The following is a 19,972-nucleotide window of genomic DNA, read 5'->3' as shown; positions in this document are numbered from 1 at the left end:
TGCCATGGAGACCCGATGTTGTCACAACGACATCAGGGTCTCCAGACCTCAGAGGCTTCCTGTCATGCGCAGTGATGATCAGGAAGTCTCTCAGGTCAGTGCATAGAAGGAGAATGTTGTGGTCTAGAGGCAAAATGGTGATCATGGTAATACGGCCGGACTACACCACCGATAAAGCAGCCACAGCCGGTGACTGAGAAGAATCTGTGACTTCTCTGCATTTAGTGGTTACTACTCACCTGGGTAGTCATATGTGGGAATCTCCTCTTTACACCACTCATCCCCCCTCACATATGTCTCTGTAGTATTAATATGGGTCAGATCTTCACCCTGAAACAAATATTATAAAAGTCACCGACAGATGGAGAAGTCCCATCTATGATCAGCTCTAATCCTGTCATCTCCACCGTTCTCATTACACAAGTATAAAACATATAATACTGGTGGATAAAACAAGACTGAGCACAAGACCTTCACCGGCGTCTACACATCATAGGGGAGATCTCCTGACACCTTCTCTCCATCTACCTGATGATCCTGAGGAGCACTGGGATCATCTTGGTTACAGTCCTGTGGAAGAAGAGGACGGGGACATCTCTCTGGTGTTGTCCTCTTACTGGATAGATCTGGAGGAAACACATACAGGGACTGAATTCATTCTTTACATACAGATAATTATAGGCCGTGTGTATTTAGTCCCGTCTATTACCTGGAGATGTGAGGGGCTGGGGAACCTCCATTATGACGTCCTTGTACAGATCTCTGTGTCCTTCTAAATACTCCCACTCCTCCATGGAGAAATAGACAGCGACGTCCTGACACCTTATAGGAACCTGACACATACAATGATACCGTCATCCCCCCCGATTCCTTCATAGTGTTACTGTATAATGTCCCAGCATTCCCAGCAGTGTCACCTCTCCAGTCAGCAGCTCAATCATCTTGTAGATGAGTTCTAGGATCTTCTGGTCATTGATGTCCTCATGGATCAGGGGGTGAGGTGGAGGCCCCGTGATTGGGCTCAGGGGTCTTCCCCATCCCTCAGACACACGGTCCTGACAGCGATCACTAGAGGTCTTCTTCACCACTGTGTAATCCTGGTAATGGAGAGACACATTAATAAATCTCACTACAGACATTTCCAGAGTCCTCACCTCTCCTGTTCTGTCCATCTGTTATTCCCATAGATAAGAATGATGTAATGTGATGTCATCAGAATCTCTCACCTCTCCAGTAAGCCGGAAGAGGATCTCTAGGGTGAGGTGTAATATCCTATCCGCCATCTTGTCTCTGTCCATATCCATCTATGATGGGTAAATCAGGAAAATTTTCTTTTGTAGAAGATCTTCACTGAGAGGATCCGATATTGTAGAGACCTGAATGAGAAGATGAGCCGATGTAACATCATAAGAATCCTGTGTAATAATACAATTACTGGAGATAATAAGGGAAACATATGAGGAGATTTATTATTTTACAGTATTTAGTTTCCTTCTTTACATCTACTAATAAAACCTATATTTTACCCTTCGCCACGACAGCACCCACTTTGAGAGAGGGACCCGCCCATAGGAACAGGAAACCTACAGAGATAAAAGGGCGGCCCCCCTCTCCTCCTCAGTTGGTTTCCTGTTCCTATCGGAACTCTCTGGATTACCTACAGACGGAGGTGGTTGGAGCGCCTCCACTTTTTCTTACCCGAGCCGGTACATCCGCCTGCGTGGTTCTCTCGGTGACAGCAGGGGCTGCGGCATCGGAAGCAGCGGCGGGGGAGCCACTGCATGCAGCCTCCCCCCTCGTCTGGGCACTATCCGGCAGGTTCCGGGCATGGAAGGCCCGGCCTATGGAGGGAGCCTGTGTGTACGGGGCGCCGATTCCAGAAGCAGCGGCGCCGGCTCTGGCGCGCGGGTAAGTCTGCGCTGCTTCATTGAACCGGAAGTGTTAGTGCACTTCCGGTTCGCGGGGGGCGCGGCACGCTGCCTGGGACCGCGCGATTCAAAAGCGCCGGGGCACAGGGCTAGTTGCTCAATATGTCGTCCCCGGCAGATACTGAGCTTCCACTTGCTGTGGAACGTGATAGCGCTGACAAAAGTAGCGCTAAAAGCTTAAAGTCAGCGGCTAAACGGAGTGGTCATTCCATGGATGGATCTGACACTCGCAGAAGTAAATCAAGAAGTACGGATGCAGTACTCAGACCCCACACAGTGTCTCCATCTCCTAATCCGGTATAATGATGAATATAATAGCTTCACTGGGTGAGTGTTATAATCCTTTTCCCATAAGCTGATCCCTTCCTTCTCTGATTTTCCCCTAGGCTAAAAGGACTAGTAAATCCAAGCATAAAGAATGTGCTCTATGCAGGCAGCCCTTACCTGACACATATTCTAAAAGGCTGTGTCAATCCTGTATCAGCCAGACCTTACAGGATGAGGCAGCTGTTACAGCCACAGATATTAGAGCCTTAATACGGCAAGAAATACAGTCCCTGGGGTCAGAATCCTTGAAAAAGCAGGGCACTAAGCACCTATCTCCAATCTCTAGCTCAGAGTCTGAAGAGGGCCTAATTCGATCCTCCAACACCTCAGGATCATCTCCTAGTTCCTCTGAGGATGAAGGTGGAGCGTGTTTTCCAGTTGAGAGCATTGACAACCTTATAAAATCTGTAAGGAACACTATGGGGTGTCCAGACACTAAGGGAGTTAAATCTGCACAGGACATTATGTTTGCAGGCCTGGGTCATAAAAAGAGGCGAGCTTTTCCTGTAGTTTCTGCCGTTAAAGACCTTGTAAAGAAGGAATGGGACAAACAGGGGAAGGGGTTTCTCCCATCCTCTTCTAAAAGACGCTACCCCTTCAGCGATGAGGAATTGGCAGTGTGGTCTAAAGTCCCGAAGGTGGATGCAGCGGTGGCGTCAACTTCGAAACCGGCATCTCTACCTGTGGAAGATGCAGGGATTCTATTAGATCCCTTAGACCGCAAAACAGAAGCTCTTCTAAAAAGGTCCTGGGAGACAAACACTGGAGCTTTTAAACCAGCCATATCAGGCACGTGTACAGCCAGGTCCCTATTAGTCTGGGTTGACCAGCTTGAACAACAGGTGAAAGGCAAGATCACAAGGGATAAGATTCTTCAATCCTTGCCTCTGATTAAAAGTGCCGCAGCATTTCTAGCTGACGCTTCAGCGGACTCCCTCCGTTTAGCAGCCAGGTCAGCAGGTCTGGTTAATGCAGCTCGTCGTGCCCTTTGGCTCAAAGGATGGAAGGGAGACGCACAATCAAAAACCAGATTATGTTCAATCCCATGCCAGGGTGAGTTCTTGTTTGGGAAGGTTCTGGATGACCTACTTAACAAGGCAGGAGAAAGAAGGAAGGGCTTTCCTAAACAGTTTCTTCCTTCTTATAGGAGAGCGTTTAGAAGACGGCCATTTAACAGGAGGAGGCCGTATGAGGCCCAAAAAGATCGGTGGGAAACAAAAGAAACCAGACCGAAAGGTGCCTTATATAGTAATCCCGAAACATCTAAGCGGGGGAGATACCATCAGTGATGACTACCCAGTAGGGGGCAGACTGAAATTCTTTTATCATCAATGGGAAAATATAACCTCAAATCAATGGATCCTTCAGCTAATAAAATCTGGATTAAGATTAGATTTCTTTAAATTACCACAAGACAACTTTGTAGTAACATCTCTAAAAGCGCCGGAACAACAGGAAGCGCTTCAGTTAGAAATTCTGAGCCTTTTGGCAAAGAATGTTCTCATCGAAGTACCAATAAACCAGGAAGGGAGGGGGTTTTATTCCTCTTTATTTTTGGTTCCAAAACCTGATGGTACTTTTCGTACTATAATTAATCTAAAAAGACTAAATGCCTTTTTGGTTGAACACACCTTTAAGATGGAATCTATAAGATCTACTATAAAACTCTTGTTCCCTAGGTGCTTTATGGCAGGTCTGGATTTGAAGGATGCGTACTATCATCTTCCAATTCATATAGAACACCAACAATATCTCAGAGTTGCAGTAGTTCTACAAGGCCGGATCCGGCACTTCCAATTTACGGCCATGCCATTCGGCCTATCTATGGCGCCTCGGATCTTCACGAAACTTATGCTAGAGGTGATGGCCTATCTACGTCATCAAGACACATTAATTGTACCCTATTTAGATGATTTCTTAATAATTGGTAATTCAGCATCTCAATGTGAAAAACGCTTGTCTAATACCGTTTCATCATTGCAGGCCTTAGGTTGGATTATAAACTTCAAAAAATCCAGACTTCTTCCAGAAACTCGTCAGTCCTTCCTAGGACTAGTCTTGGACTCTGTAAGTCAAAAATGTCTTTTACCAGAATCCAAAAAGTTAATCATAGTTTCAAAGGTCGCTACGGCAAGATCAAATCCTCGTATGTCCCTCAGAGAGGCCATGTCTCTCTTGGGCTCTCTCTCCTCCTGCATTCCTGCGGTTCAATGGGCCCAATACCATACCAGAACCCTACAACACCAGGTGCTTCATGCTCAGTCTCATTTCCAGGATCATCTAAATTCAAAAATCACCTTATCTGAAGACGTACTTCATTCACTTCGTTGGTGGTTAAATAAAGTCCATTTGTCCAGAGGAGTCTCATGGGCATTTAGGTCCCCTAAAATACTTACTACTGACGCAGGCCCAGAGGGGTGGGGAGCCCATCTGGGTCAAAATATAGCCCAGGGTTGCTGGACTCCTTTAGAGACTCAGCAGTCTTCCAACTGGAAGGAGTTAAATGCAGTATATTATGCTTTAAATTCTTTCCTTCCTCAGCTTCGAGGTTCTCATGTCAAGATCCGGTCGGACAATACAACTGTCGTCGCGTATTTAAATCGGCAAGGCGGAACGCGATCGGAAAGTCTCATGTGTTCAGCGGCAGACATCTTCGATCTAGCAGAACCCAATTTTCTATCTCTCACGGCGGTCCACATCAGAGGTATAGAGAACTCAAGGGCCGACTTTCTAAGTCGCCACACGCTCCGCCAGGGAGAATGGACCCTCAATCCTCGCATATTCAAAAACATAGTGGACATTTGGGGTCTTCCGCAGATAGATTTGTTTGCGACCAGGAGCAACAGGCAAGTACCAATGTTTGCATCCCTGAATGTGGCAGATCGTCCAGATCTAGTAGACTCGCTCCAGTATCCATGGAATTACGATCTAGCCTACGCCTTCCCACCAATGATGCTAATTCCTTTGGTGATCAAGAAAATAAGAGAAGAAAGATCGAAGGTGATTCTGATAGCTCCATTTTGGCCAAAGAGGCCTTGGTTCTCCTGTCTTCGAGCGATGTCAGTTTGCGATCCGTGGATTCTGCCAGTGACTACAGACCTACTCTTTCAGGGTCCATTCTACCATCCACAAGTAAAGGGCCTCCACCTCACGGCGTGGAACTTGAGAGGCAGATACTAACTTTAAGAGGGTTTTCTCAAGAACTAATCAATACATTACTGTTGAGCAGAAAAAAATCTACAACTCTAATCTATAGCAGAGTATGGAGAAAATTCCTCAACTTCTATACAAAACCCTTCTCTAAGGTTCCTATTAAACCAATCCTTGAATTTTTGCAGAAAGGTCGTGAGATGGGGTTATCAGTTAATACTCTGAGAGTTCAAGTGTCTGCCCTGGGAGCCCTCTATAGTGCTAACATTGCTAGTAATAGATGGGTAACTAGATTTATTAGGGCATGCGAGAGGTGTACACCGGTTCATGTTCCACGCCTGCCACCCTGGGACCTGAATCTAGTCCTAGACTCCTTATCTGGTCCTCCCTTTGAACCTTTATATTCTATCCCTCTTAAAAACATCACATACAAGGTAGCTTTACTGATAGCCTTAACTTCTGCCAGAAGAGTGGGTGACATCCAGGCCCTCTCTATAGACCCTCCATTCCTAATAACATATCAGGATAGGATAGTTCTCAAACCTGATCCTTCATACCTCCCTAAGGTAGCTACAAAATACCATAGAGCCCAAGAGATTTTTCTACCTTCCTTTTATGATAATCCAGCAAATTCAGAGGAGGAAAAACTACATATGCTTGATGTTAAAAGAGCAGTCCTGGGCTACATAGACAGAACCCGCTCTTGCAGACAGAGTAGGGCTCTGTTTGTGTCTTTTCAGGGTCATCGAAAAGGCCATGGAGTCACGAAAGCTACCTTGTCCCGGTGGATCAGAGAGGCTATCCATCTTGCATACTTGTCAAAAGGCGAAAGTCCTCCAGAGGGAGTAAAGGCGCATTCAGCTCGAGCCGTATCATCCTCGTGGGCGGAGAATAAAGACATTCCCATCGAGCTCATATGTAAGGCCGCAACCTGGTCGTCGCCTTCAACTTTCTATAGACACTATAGGCTTGATCTGTCTTCCGCTTCTGACTTGGCATTCGGGAGAGCCGTCCTTAGTACGGTAATCCCACCCAGGTGAAGGGTCTCTGAAAGTCTCTCAAAGTGGGTGCTGTCGTGGCGAAGGGTAAAAAGCCGGATTACTCACCGGTAATGCCCTTTTAATGAGCCACGACAGCACCCTGTCACTTCCCACCCTTGTAGATATGTATAGTTATTAATACAAAATATTCTCATGGGTGATTATAGATATAATAAAATGTACTAATAATTAAGAATGTATACTAATTTAACAATGGCGGTTCCTCTTGTACTCTGAAAAACAACTGAGGAGGAGAGGGGGGCCGCCCTTTTATCTCTGTAGGTTTCCTGTTCCTATGGGCGGGTCCCTCTCTCAAAGTGGGTGCTGTCGTGGCTCATTAAAAGGGCATTACCGGTGAGTAATCCGGCTTATTTAGGCCACAGACAACAAGCAGTTTCTCCCTTGGAGTCGGCAGCTGAATACGTTTCTCATAGACTCATCTTCCATAACACTAAGGCCATGTGCACACGTCCAGTATTTTTCGCGTTTTTTCCGCGTTTTTTCGCTATAAAAACGTGATAAAAATGCGAAAAAAACGCTTACATATGCCTCCTATTATTTTAAGTGTATTCCGCATTTTTTGTGCAAATGTAGCCTTTTTTTCCGCGAAAAAATCGCATCGCGGAGAAAAAAGCAACATGTTCATTAAAATGCGGAATTGCAGGGGATTCCGCACACCTAGGGGTCCATTGATCTGCTTACTTCCCGCACGGGGCTGTGCACACCATGCGGGAAGTAAGCAGATTATGTGCGGTTGGTACCCAGGGTGGAGGAGAGGAGACTCTCCTCCACGCACTGGGCACCATATAAGTGGTCAAAAAATAAGAATTAAAATAAAAAACAGTCCTATACTCACCCTCGATGTCTTCCCGCCTCCACTGCACGCTGCCGTTCGGTTCCTGTATCTGGTGTGCGGCGAAAGACCTGCCGATGACGTCACTGTCCTGTGATTGGTCGTGAGCGGTCATGTGACCGCTCACGTGACCGTGACGTCACGGAAGGTCCTGTGCGCACAGACCAGCTATAGGAAGAGGAGCCGGACGCCGGTGAGGAGATGTCTGGGTGAGTATAAGCATTTTTTTATTTTTTTTATTATTTTTAAACATTCTATCTTTTACTATAGATGCGGCATAAGCTGCATCTATAGTAAAAAGTTGGTCACACTTGTCAAACACTATGTTTGACAAGTGTGACCAACCTGTCAGTCAGTTTTCCAAGCGATGCTACAGATCGCTTGGAAAACTTTAGCATTCTGCAAGCTAATTACGCTTGCAGAATGCTAAAAAAACGCGAAAAAAACGGAAAAAAAACGCAAAAAAAAAATGCGGATTTCTTGCAGAAAATTTCCGGTTTTCTTCAGGAAATTTCTGCAAGAAATCCTGAACGTGTGCACATACCCTAATTCTCGTCTCATTTACCGACCCTGAAATCGGCATTAGCAATACTGCAGGAGATATTCACTACACGCGACATGAGAAATAACTACTTCATGATGAGGACGACATCTTCATCTTCTACTACGGCTCTTGACCGCGTATGCCGAGTACGGTTTTTCCTTCGGGTGTAATCCTAAATACCGCCAAACCCTGACCTACTGTCCCAACCCATTCCTTAAATAAAAACACAACCATTTATATTCTTTTGGATATTTTGGCCACAGCGGCCAACTTTTATTAACAAAAATAACATAAACAGTAATACAATCAGTATATATATAAATTAGAGGGGAGGGTTCTTGGAGCCAAAAGATCTGGCAAAATCCCAAAAAGAAGATCGACCACCATATTACCCTCAGCCGTACATCACCAGCTCGAGGGCACCGTACATCCCATTCCGGGAAGAGAAAAACCACCAACAGCTCCCAGGGTAAAAACCCCGTCCAGAGCCCATACCAAAATGCCAGATCAAACCCCACACCATTTTTAATTGCCTGTTATTATGTTCCAATTCCTTCCCCCTACCAATCAGCATCAACTTCAAGAACCCCCACCCCCCACCAACACTGCCACTGTGACAATAACACAAATAAAGATATACAAAAAATTCTACCTAACATTCCTCCATCAAACACATATATAGTGTACTCCCATACCCTTTTTTTAATTTATTTTTTTTTAAGTAACTTACATAAACATATCGATATATATAATATATGCAGCGCCCCCACTGCTGCAGGGCCGAGGGGTACCCGGTACCGGGCCTCTGAGTCTCTGCTCTGGGATTGTCACGGTGGCTAGACCCGGTCCATGACCCTGCTGAGGGGCGCCCAATGAAAGGTGTGGATGGTGGTGGTAGTGCAGTGCAGTAAATAACGAGGACACCAGGTTGCAGTCTCTTTACCTCTTTACTGAAGGCTTCAGGGTCCTCAATCCGGAATACAGTTAACCGGGCTGCGCAAGTCCGGCCGGTCCAATGGCACCTCCAGAGTTCCCTTTTTCAGGTGGAAATCTGTGCCTACCGTCTAGCGCTTGTGTGTTGTGGTCCTTCCCTGCTGTGCTTACGGGATATTACCCCACAACTGTTGTGTCTGTTTCTCGTGTTCCCTCACAACTCGATTCTGATGTTCTTCCACGTCCCCCAGATCTTATGGTTAGGACGCACCCGTATGACGGGGAGGCTCGGAGCTCTTCCGGGACTCTAGCGTCGCCCCACTCCTGTTGTTACCCCCCTGTGTCTTCCTAGGTCAATTGGGTTAGACAGCCCGCCTATAACTGACTGTCCTGCCGTAGGTTTGAAGTTTGGCTTGGAGCTCTATACTTCCTCAGCGTTCCGGCCACCGGTATTGCGCCTCAATAGGATGTTGCCTTGTCTTACAGCACGACTCCTACTGGTATTCTCCTTGTTGCGTTGATCTCGTTTCTCACTCAGCACAATAAACCTCGCTTCTTGTCCTTTCTTGGGGTACCGCCGCTATGTCATGCAGGCGCGGTCCCGTAACGTTCTCTCTGGTTGCTAGGCCTATGTCAGGATCCCACCCCTGACAGGGACCCCTCTGAATCTTCCCCTACAACACCCTCTGCCACAAGCTGTTGCCTGGTTCCAACCCAGTCAGCTTTCTCATCTAACTTCCTGCCTAACCCCCAGTTTTACCAGATTGTGAGGAGTGGCCTAATACATAGAACCCTTAGCTCCCCCTGGAGGCCAGACTGTGAAATGTATTGGTGTCTGTGATACCTGGTCAGATGAACTCCTTCAGTGCCATCAGACGTACCATAGCCCCCCTTAGTGGCGGAGCTACAGTACTGCAACGACCAGGACTCTGGGGCGCTGCACTCCCCCCCGGTTAAATCCAGTACTCCTGGACTGGGAAGAAAACAACAATACATGTCAGCAAAAAGACATACAATTTTGAAAATGCAAGTACAAGTAAACTTTTTAACAGAGCTTCCCTTTATGGGAGGTGAGGACACTTGAACGTTACAAACATGGTTAAATACTTTAAATAACATACTATAAATACTTTTCTTACCCAACCGGGTATTCTACTAAGTGCAAAATTTTTGAACAATAATTTAACATTGCCTTTAAGGACGTACTCGCTGAATCCACTAAAGACCTTCTTATAAAACATTATAAGGCTTATCAACTTTTCTGCATTCTCCTTCTTTACATCTGCAGGACCGCCTGTCCTAACTGCTCCAGGCCTACTGCCTCTCCTTTCTGTTACAGGACCGCCCCTTTCCGCCCGGGCCTACTGCCTTTCTACTACTATACACGGTATAGAACTTATCATCCATCTTTCAGTTCAGATTACTGAGCCATCTCTGTATGGCTCCTAGGAGGACTCACTGACTAACCCCGTACGGGTTCACTTTCTGTCCTAATTCTTCTATCAACATCATTAAACATTTCTCACAATCAACTAGTTAGCTACATTTAACTTCTTCTTTCAAGACATTATTGCCATTTAACCATCTTAAGGCAACACTGTTCATAAGTGCAATATGTGAACATTCCCTTTAAGAGGGAACCAAGTCTCTATGAGGTAGTGCAACTTCTCAAGCTGCAAGTCTGTTCGCAGTAAGGACTCCGGTGCTGGTTCCAAGACCAGTATCTTCGCAAAGAGTCCTTTCCTTGTGTAAAACCAGTAGAGAGCACCTTTAAGAAGGTGCAAACTATTTACAACATCAGTTTTTGAATCATTCACCGTCCATGATTCGGCAGTCTCTTGATAACTGAGGCAACAAGTAGAAAACAAACAAAAGGCAATAGGGATCCCGGGTCAACAAAGGGATCCCTTTAAGAGTTAACCCTAGACGGGTTTTAGCAAAACAGCAGAAAAACAACGAACTATTTACAATTGCAGAGTGTTAGGATAGTTACTTGAACCACTCAGGAGGCAGCACCGGCGGAGGCAACCCACTAGGGTATTGCGCACCGCCTGGTACTGCGTAAGGGGAAGTGTTGTCCCATCTGGGGGTCTGCGTACCCACTGTCTTCAGTTCTGGAGCAGCAGGAGCACCACCCACCTGAAGAGGTGCCTCCTTGGCCACGAGGGTGGTTGAGGTGACGATGCTGCATGTCGTGGTCTTGACCATAGTGCATGTTGGAGTGACCTCGGTGGTCCTGGTGATGATCATGGGATGACCACAAGGGGGCACCTTTGCTACAGGGGTCAGCTTCACTGGCACCTTAATCGGGGGTGTCACAGGGTTCTGCCTCTTGTGGACATTCAGGGCAAACCACCCCTTTTCCCCAAAGTGCCTGGTGTAACTAACTTTGTCCCCTGGGTAGAGATCCCGGTCTGGGTGGCCCTCTCTGAGATGAGACTCCACATCCCTTCGGTTGACAAACACCTCCGCATACAGGCCCGGCTCTTTAATGAAGCCCCAGCCTCCGCGGAGCTTGAAGGTGGTGATGGTGCCCTGCCTGCGCGGGGCCTGGTGAGCGGCGGGGTCCTTGCGGGCCCGGTCCTTGACCGCCAGGTCTTTTTGATGGTGGGCCTCCAGCCCGGCCTGGTACGCCTTTTCCTCTTCCTCCCACTGCTGTTCCAGCTGGGTCTGGTATTCCTCCCAGCTCAGGGCCTGCACCATCTCCCCTTCCCGTGTCTTCACCTCGGGGAACCCCATGAGGTTGGATCCTGGGTTCACCCAGCAGCATACCGTGCGCTCTGCATGGGCTTCACACAGCAGGGTAGTTGGCAGAATCGGGGCTTTCAGGAGGTGCTCCATACCCGTTGTCTCCTCCCATGGTAACAGGCGCTGGAGTCTATGGGTCCCAGGGGGAGGGGGTTCCGCAACGGGGCCTACTAGCAAACCCTCTGCCAGCGGGACGGGGTCGGCGGACTCACCGGCCAATGCAGGCTCCTCCTCCGTGGCGGGTTCCGCTGGCAGTGTCGGCGAGGGCCTCAGCAGCAACTCCGGTAGCGGTACAGGATCCGATGCCAGAGGACTTCCTTCCGGCGCTACCTGGTGCAGAGCCTGGGCCTTCACGTTCAGCTGAAGGAGCTGGTGGATCAAGTCTCCCATCTCAGCCTGCAAGAGATCAGCGCTGTCCGTGGAGAATTGGCTGCGGTGCTCGTCCGGGTAGTTGGGGGAGACTTCTGCTTCAACCCCACATTCGGGTTCCAAGCTGCTGGCCATGGCGTCCTCCACGTGGGTCGATTCCTGATCCTTTTCCCGCTCTCTCCTTCGTGGGCGGTTTCGTTTTCTCTGTCTCCGCCCACCATTGAGAATCAGAAGGCGGATCTCGGCTGCTGACGGACACGTCCTCACGGTGCAGAAGTATTTAGACTGGGCGGCCATTGTCTTTCGCACTCTCCAGCTTGTCTACGCCCACTCCACGCCCCTCTTCTTCTCCTGCGCTCTCCTCAGCGCTGTAATGGCGGATTTTGGCGGTAAATGGCAATACACAGTCCTTGCAATATCCAGTCCAAGTATAATAAATCACAGTTCCAAGGCACACATGACCTGATTCTTCAGGCTTAAGTAGATCCTGTTTGTGACGCCAAAATTGCAGCGCCCCCACTGCCGCAGGGCCGAGGGGTACCCGGTACCGGGCCTCTGAGTCTCTGCTCTGGGATTGTCACGGTGGCTAGACCCGGTCCGTGACCCTGCTGAGGGGCGCCCAATGAAAGGTGTGGATGGTGGTGGTAGTGCGGTGCAGTAAATAACGAGGACACCAGGTTGCAGTCTCTTTACCTCTTTACTGAAGGCTTCAGGGTCCTCAATCCGGAATACGGTTAACCGGGCTGCGCAAGTCCGGCCGGTCCAATGGCACCTCCAGAGTTCCCTTTTTCAGGTGGAAATCTGTGCCTACCGTCTAGCGCTTGTGTGTTGTGGTCCTTCCCTGCTGTGCTTACGGGATATTACCCCACAACTGTTGTGTCTGTTTCTCGTGTTCCCTCACAACTCGATTCTGATGTTCTTCCACGTCCCCCAGATCTTATGGTTAGGACGCACCCGTATGACGGGGAGGCTCGGAGCTCTTCCGGGACTCTAGCGTCGCCCCACTCCTGTTGTTACCCCCCTGTGTCTTCCTAGGTCAATTGGGTGAGACAGCCCGCCTATAACTGACTGTCCTGCCGTAGGTTTGAAGTTTGGCTTGGAGCTCTATACTTCCTCGGCGTTCCGGCCACCGGTATTGCGCCTCAATAGGATGTTGCCTCGTCTTACAGCACGACTCCTACTGGTATTCTCCTTGTTGCGTTGATTTCGTTTCTCACTCAGCACAATAAACCTCGCTTCTTGTCCTTTCTTGGGGTACCGCCGCTATGTCGTGCAGGAGCGGTCCCGTAACGTTCTCTCTGGTTGCTAGGCCTCTGTCAGGATCCCACCCCTGACAGGGACCCCTCTGAATCTTCCCCTACAACACCCTCTGCCACAAGGTGTTGCCTGGTTCCAACCCAGTCAGCTTTCTCATCTAACTTCCTGCCTAACCCCCAGTTTTACCAGATTGTGAGGAGTGGCCTAATACATAGAACCCTTAGCTCCCCCTGGAGGCCAGACTGTGAAATGTATTGGTGTCTGTGATACCTAATCAGATGAACTCCTTCAGTGCCATCAGACGTACCATAGCCCCCCTTAGTGGCGGAGCTACAGTACTGCAACGACCAGGACTCTGGGGCACTGCATATACATGACAGCTCCACCCCCCCCCCCCCCATAAAACCCCCCAGGCAAAAAAAAAAGCAAAGGGGAGGGTGAGTGGATACTGCTTCACTCCGGAATATGGGATGGAATGGCGGTTTTCCCACACTTTTCCTCCCAAATCTCCCCTCCTTATAGCTCCTCCCCCACTGCAATCCTCCTATCACAACCCCATGGCATTGTTCAAAACCCCCCCGGCCAAATGCAGTCATGGGGGCCTCCGTCTAGCTGCCCCTACTCCTGCCCCGTCTAGAAACAGATTTGGCCAGAGTCGGTCACTGACTCCATCACCACCTCCGTCTATATGAAGGTTTCCCGTCTCCGCCGCACTGTAATCTTCTATCACGTTAGATCTCAGCTCTGATTCACACACAGAAGTTTGTTTATAGTCTGGAAAGGGGGTAATACACATGGAGCTTCCATGTCTAGTAATATCAGCTCACAACTGTATACTTAGCCTTTAGTGGCTATTAAAATGGGGGACCCCCAAAAAAAGTGACGTAGGGTGCCCCTATATTTAATAACCAGCAAAGGCTATGCAGACAGTTCCGGGTTGATATTAATAGCCTAGGAAGGGTCGATAGATACTGTGCCCCCAGGCTAAAAATATCAGCTTTCAGCCGCCCGGAAAAGGCACATCTCTAAGATGCACCAGTTCTGGCACTTAGCCTCTCTCTTCCTACGTGCCCTTTAGCTGAAATTATTATGATGGGAAGGAGAGGGTGACCAATACCACACCCCACCGAGCCCTGTCAATTCATAGGCATCATAGCAACCGAGTGGGCTACCTTTATGGATGATACACTCCTGCCTATTCAACTATCGTATGGTAAATATCTCATAGATCCTGGGTTCATTAGTATTTGCTCCAAGAATGAGGCTAAGTGAGTATTTATTAATTGTCGGAGGTCGGAGGTAGTCAGTGAGGTGGATGGTACCATATTGTGCATGTAGGGGGCAGTACTGTGGGAACATTAGAAAGTGGAGGGATGGCAGTACTGTGGAGACATTATACTGTGTGTGAGGGGGATGCCAGTCCTGTGGAAACATTATCCTGTGTGTGGGGGTATGGCGGTACTGTGAGAACATTATACTGTGTGTGGTGGGATGATGATACTGTGGGAACATTATACTATCTGTGGTGGGGTATGGCGGTAGTGTGTGAACATTATACTATTTGTTTGGAGGTATGGCGGTACTATAAGAACATTATACTGTGTGGGTGTATGGCTGTACTGTAGGAACATAATACAGTGTGTGGGGGGTATGGCGGTAGTGTGAAAATACCTTTTTTACGAGAGATGCCAGTACTGTGGAAACATTATACTGTGTGAGCGGCATCATATATATTACATAAGGGGTGTAAAAAGGAGAGTCATATATAAGACTCCTCAGGGCTGTGCTGCATTTGTACACACTGCTATCTACCGTCCAGACGGGACCATAGTTACATAGTTACATAGTTATTAAGGTTGAAGGAAGACTTTAAGTCCATCTAGTTCAACCCATAGCCTAACCTAACATGCCCTAACATGTTGATCCAGGGGAAGGCAAAAAAAACCCATGTGGTAAGAGTAAGCTCCACCATGGGGAAAAAAATTCCTTCCCGACCCCACATACGGCAATCAGACTAGTTCCCTGGATCAACGCCTTATCAAGGAATCTAGTATATATACCCTGTAACATAATACTTTTCCAGAAAGGTATCCAGTCCCCTCTTAAATTTAATTAATGAATCACTCATTACAACATCATACGGCAGAGAGTTCCATAGTCTCACTGCTCTTACAGTAAAGAATCTGCGTCTGTTATTATGCTTAAACCTTCTTTCCTCCAGGCGTAGAGGATGCCCCCTTGTCCCTGTCTCAGGTCTACGATTAAAAAGATCATCAGAAAGGTCTTTGTACTGTCCCCTCATATATTTATACATTAACATAAGATCATCCCTTAGCCTTCGTTTTTCCAAACTAAATAGCCCCAAGTGTAATAACCTATCTTGGTATTGCAGACCCCCCAGTCCTCTAATAACCTTGGTCGCTCTTCTCTGCACCCGCTCTAGTTCAGCTATGTCTTTCTTATACACCGGAGACCAGAACTGTGCACAGTATTCTAAGTGTGGTCGCACTAGTGACTTGTATAGAGGTAAAATTATGATCTCCTCATGAGCATCTATGCCTCTTTTAATGCATCCCATTATTTTATTTGCCTTTGTAGCAGCTGCCTGACACTGGCCACTGAATATGAGTTTGTCATCCACCCATACACCCAGGTCTTTTTCATTGACAGTTTTGCCCAGAGTTTTAGAATTAGGCACCTAGATATACATCTTATTACTTCTACCCAAGTGCATGACCTTACATGTATCCCCATTAAAGCTCATTTGCCATTTATCAGCCCAAGCTTCTAGTTTACATAAATCATCCTGTAATATAAAATTGTCCTCCTCTGTATTGATTACCCTGCAGAGTTTAGTGTCATCTGCAAATATTGAAATTCTACTCTGAATGCCCCCTACAAGGTCATTAATATGTTAAAAAGATGAGGGCCCAATACTGACCCCTGTGGTACCCCACTGCTAACCGCGACCCAGTCAGAGTGTGCTCCATTAATAACCACCCTTTGTTTCCTATCCCTGAGCCAGCTCTCAATCCACTTACACATATTTTCCCCTATCCCCATTATTCTCATTTTATGTAACAACCTTTTGTGTGGCACCATATCAAAAGCTTTTGAAAAGTCCATATACACTACATCCACTGGGTTCCCTTGGTCCAGTCCGGAACTTACCTCTTCATAGAAGCTGATCAAATTAGTCTGACATGATCGGTCCCTAGTAAACCCGTGCTGATACTGGGTCATGAGGTTATTCCTCTTCAGATACTCCAGTATAGCATCCCTTAGAATGCCCTCCAGGATTTTACCCACAGTAGAGGTTAAGCTTACTGGCCTATGATTACCGAGTTCAGTTTTTGCCCCTTTTTGAATATTGGCACCACATTTGCTATACGCCAGTCCTGTGGTACAGACCCTGTTATTATGGACTCTTTAAAGATTAAAAATAATGGTCTATCAATGACTGTACTTAATTCCTGCAGTACTCGGGGGTATATCCCATCCGGGCCCGGAGATTTCTCAATTTTTGTGATTTTTAGACGCCGCCGTACTTCCTGCTGGGTTAAGCAGGTGACATTTAATTGGGAATTTTTATCACTAGTCATTTTGTCTGCCATGGGATTTTCTTTCGTAAATACTGATGAAAAAAAGTCATTTAGCAGATTGGCTTTTTCCTCATCCTCATCCACCATTTCACCCAGACTATTTTTAAGGGGGCCAACACTATCATTTTTTAGTTTCTTACTATTTATGTAGTTAAAGAATATTTTGGGATTATTTTTACTCTCTCTGGCAATGAGTCTCTGTCTCAATCTTTGCTGCCTTGATTTGCTTTTTACATAATTTATTTAATTTTCTGTATTTATTTAATGCCTCATCACTACCTGCTTCCTTTAATTCTCTAAATGCTTTCTTTTTGTCACTTATTGCGCCCCTTACAGCTCTATTTAGCCATATTGGTTTCCTCCTATTTCTAGTATTTTTATTCCTATACGGTATATACTGTGCACAGGTCCTATCCAGGATGCTAATAAACGTCTCCCATTTTCTTTGTGTACTTTTATGTCTCAGGATATCGTCCCAGTTAATGGCACCAAGATCCTCTCTCATCCGTTGGAAATTTGCCCTCCTGAAGTTTAGTGTCCTTGTCACCCCTCTACTACACATCTTATTAAAGGAGACATGAAAACTTATTATTTTGTGATCACTATTCCCCAAGTGACCCCCAACCCTTATATTTGATATGCGGTCTGGCCTGTTGGTTAATATTAGGTCTAGCAGTGCTCCCCTTCTTGTTGGGTCCTGATCCAGTTGTCAGAGGTAATTGTCTCCCATAGTTGTCAGACACTGATTACCTTTACTGGAACTGCAGGTTTCTGTTCCCCAATCTATTTCAGGGTAGTTGAAGTCCCCCATAATAATGACTTCTCCTTGAGTCACAGCTTCATCTATTTGCTTTACGAGAATATTCTCCATTGCTTCCATTATTTTTAGAGATTTATAACAAACCCCTATGAGTAATTTATTATTTTTTCCCCCTCCCCTTATCTCCACCCACAGGGACTCTACATTTTCATTAGATTCACCTATATTATCACGCAGGATAGGTTTTAAGGTCGATTTTACATACAGACATACCCCACCCTCTTGCTTATCTGTACGGTCATTTCTGAAAAGGCTATAGCCCTGCAAGTTAACAGCCCAGTCATGGCTCTCATCCAGCCACGTCTCAGATATCCCCACCATGTCATAATTATGCTCCAACAACATTGGTTCTAATTCGTCCATTTTGTTGGCGAGGTTTCAGGCATTAGTATACATGCACTTGATGTTCCTCTCTGTACCTCTATTCTTTCTTAAATTACTAAGTGTTCTAACCCCACCCCCCATGCCTCCGCCACCCCCAACTTCCTTATTTGTGCCCAGGTCTCTATCTGCACTATCTTCCCCTCCTATAAAATTAATACCCTCCCCCCTATCCCTAGTTTAAACACTCCTCCAACCTTCAAGCCATTTTCTCCCCCAGCACAGCTGCACCTTCCCCATTGAGGTGCAGCCCGTCCCTAGCGTAGAGCCTGTAGCCCACTGAGAAGTCAGCCCAGTTCTGCAGGAACCCAAACCCCTCCTTCCTACACCAATTCTTGAGCGACTTATTAACCTCCCTAATCTACCGTTGCCTCTCTGGCGTGGCACGTGGTACAGGCTGTATTTTGGAAAATACCACGTTGGAGGTCCTTGCTTTCAGCTTGCAGCCTAATTCCCTGAAATCATCTTTAAGGACCTTCCACCTACCTCTAACTTTGTAATTTGTGCCAATGTGCACAATGACCGCTGGGTCCTCACCAGCCCCTCCCAGTAATCTGTCCACCCGATCAGCGACATGTGACACCAATGGGAAGAGGGTGGGTTTCTGGAGGGAAGAGTCTAGATGGTGCACCTGGTCAGGAGACCTTGATGGCGCAGTTACTGATATTATAAAGGCCAGAGCCCCAAAGGCAGAACAGATTTGGCGCCAAGCAAAGGAAAGGGGTGCGGGGAAGAATCTGAGGTACCAGCTCATGGTAAAGTGCCCGAGGCAGCTGGGTGTGGGGCAGAACCCTGCTTACAGGGCATAATGGGGGCATTACACTGTGTGGGGCCAAGAAAGGGGCCCTGTACTAGGAGAACACTCCGCTCCCTCACTTCCTGTCCTCCATAGTTGGCTCGTATGTGTCTATTACAGGAAACAGAACAACAACGTTATGGTTCTTATAAAGGGCCAACAACAACCCCAAAAGAGTCTCCTCCGTGCAGAAGGGGTTAATGTCCCCGGCGCTCAGTAATGGGGAATCTCCACATACCTCCACCTGCAGAGCCGCACTCCACAGATATGGCTGCTCTGTGCGCACAGGACCTGTGATGAGGTCACAGGGGAGGAGTCAGGGGTCACGTGATCCGCAGTGAAGACGCTACATGGAGACTTCTCAGTCAGTGACATTCCCGCCATTATTCGCCCTCACTACTGGCACAATCACCTCGCGCCGCCTTTTCTACACAATGTTCTGTGTGGAATGTAACGTGTGATTTCTCTGGAGACAAATAGACCCCACACATGAGGGGATTATCACCGGTTACCGGACGTCTAGAATATGGCGGCATATGATTGTGCTATCGCCTCCACACCGGGGGCTAAAATGCCGAAATCTCGCTTATTTACCTCCTTCCAGTGTCCGGCTAAGGGTCATATTCGGCCATATTAGAGTCCAGTCCTCAGCAGACATGTGCAGAGCTCGGATCACCACCAAGTTTCTGCCGGCCGACTCCCAGGTGAAAATGGAAATCCCTCACATGTCCGGCTCATGCAAATATTGAATGGATGAGATGAAAATGGAATAAAAATCTTGTCCTTTATTGGTGCATCATAAAAACAAGCTGACGCGTTTCAGGCGATACTGCCCTTAGTCACCATAATAAACACACATTGTAACAAAATATATAAAGGCACATAACAAGAGGCTACAACCTATCACAATACATGTCAATTATCCATTGGAGACAGATATGCTCCTGCCCAACCGGAGTGTTATACAAATGTTATAGCCACTAAATCTATATACAAATTGTAAGAATACAACAATACCCTTCACTGATATATGTAAATACATAATATACCACATATATCCATAAACCACATATCTTTATTATATTATACATGAGAACATCACTTAATAAAAATCCATCAGATCTGTTCTATAATTCATTCCTTTGGGGAACAAGTGTCTAATTGTAAGGTCCGAGCTGCCTCTCCGGCTTGCAGAGTAGATCCTGTGTCCCCTCCTCTGACGCC

General features: G+C 47.1%; 1 protein-coding gene across 1 annotated transcript in view; it reads right to left on the bottom strand.

Moving 5' to 3' along the window:
* The window catches only part of LOC143766909 (uncharacterized), a 67,881-nt gene extending 48,838 nt beyond the window's left edge, over window positions 1-19,043 (bottom strand). Inside the window, exons 1-6 of the mRNA XM_077254904.1 lie at window positions 18,987-19,043; window positions 1,227-1,376; window positions 918-1,097; window positions 710-833; window positions 529-626; window positions 240-330 (exon numbers count right to left, since the gene is read on the bottom strand). Of these exons, the coding sequence (XP_077111019.1) occupies window positions 240-330; window positions 529-626; window positions 710-833; window positions 918-1,097; window positions 1,227-1,304 (571 nt within the window). The 5' untranslated portion in view covers window positions 1,305-1,376; window positions 18,987-19,043. The remainder of the gene's footprint in view (window positions 1-239; window positions 331-528; window positions 627-709; window positions 834-917; window positions 1,098-1,226; window positions 1,377-18,986) is intronic.
* Between the last annotated feature and the right edge of the window lie 929 nt (window positions 19,044-19,972).

Source organism: Ranitomeya variabilis, chromosome 4 (genome assembly GCF_051348905.1).
Source record: "Ranitomeya variabilis isolate aRanVar5 chromosome 4, aRanVar5.hap1, whole genome shotgun sequence".
Classification (NCBI taxonomy): Eukaryota; Metazoa; Chordata; class Amphibia; order Anura; family Dendrobatidae; genus Ranitomeya; species Ranitomeya variabilis.
Note: the sequence above shows the minus strand (reverse complement) of the source record. Positions and strands in the feature narration are given on the sequence as shown.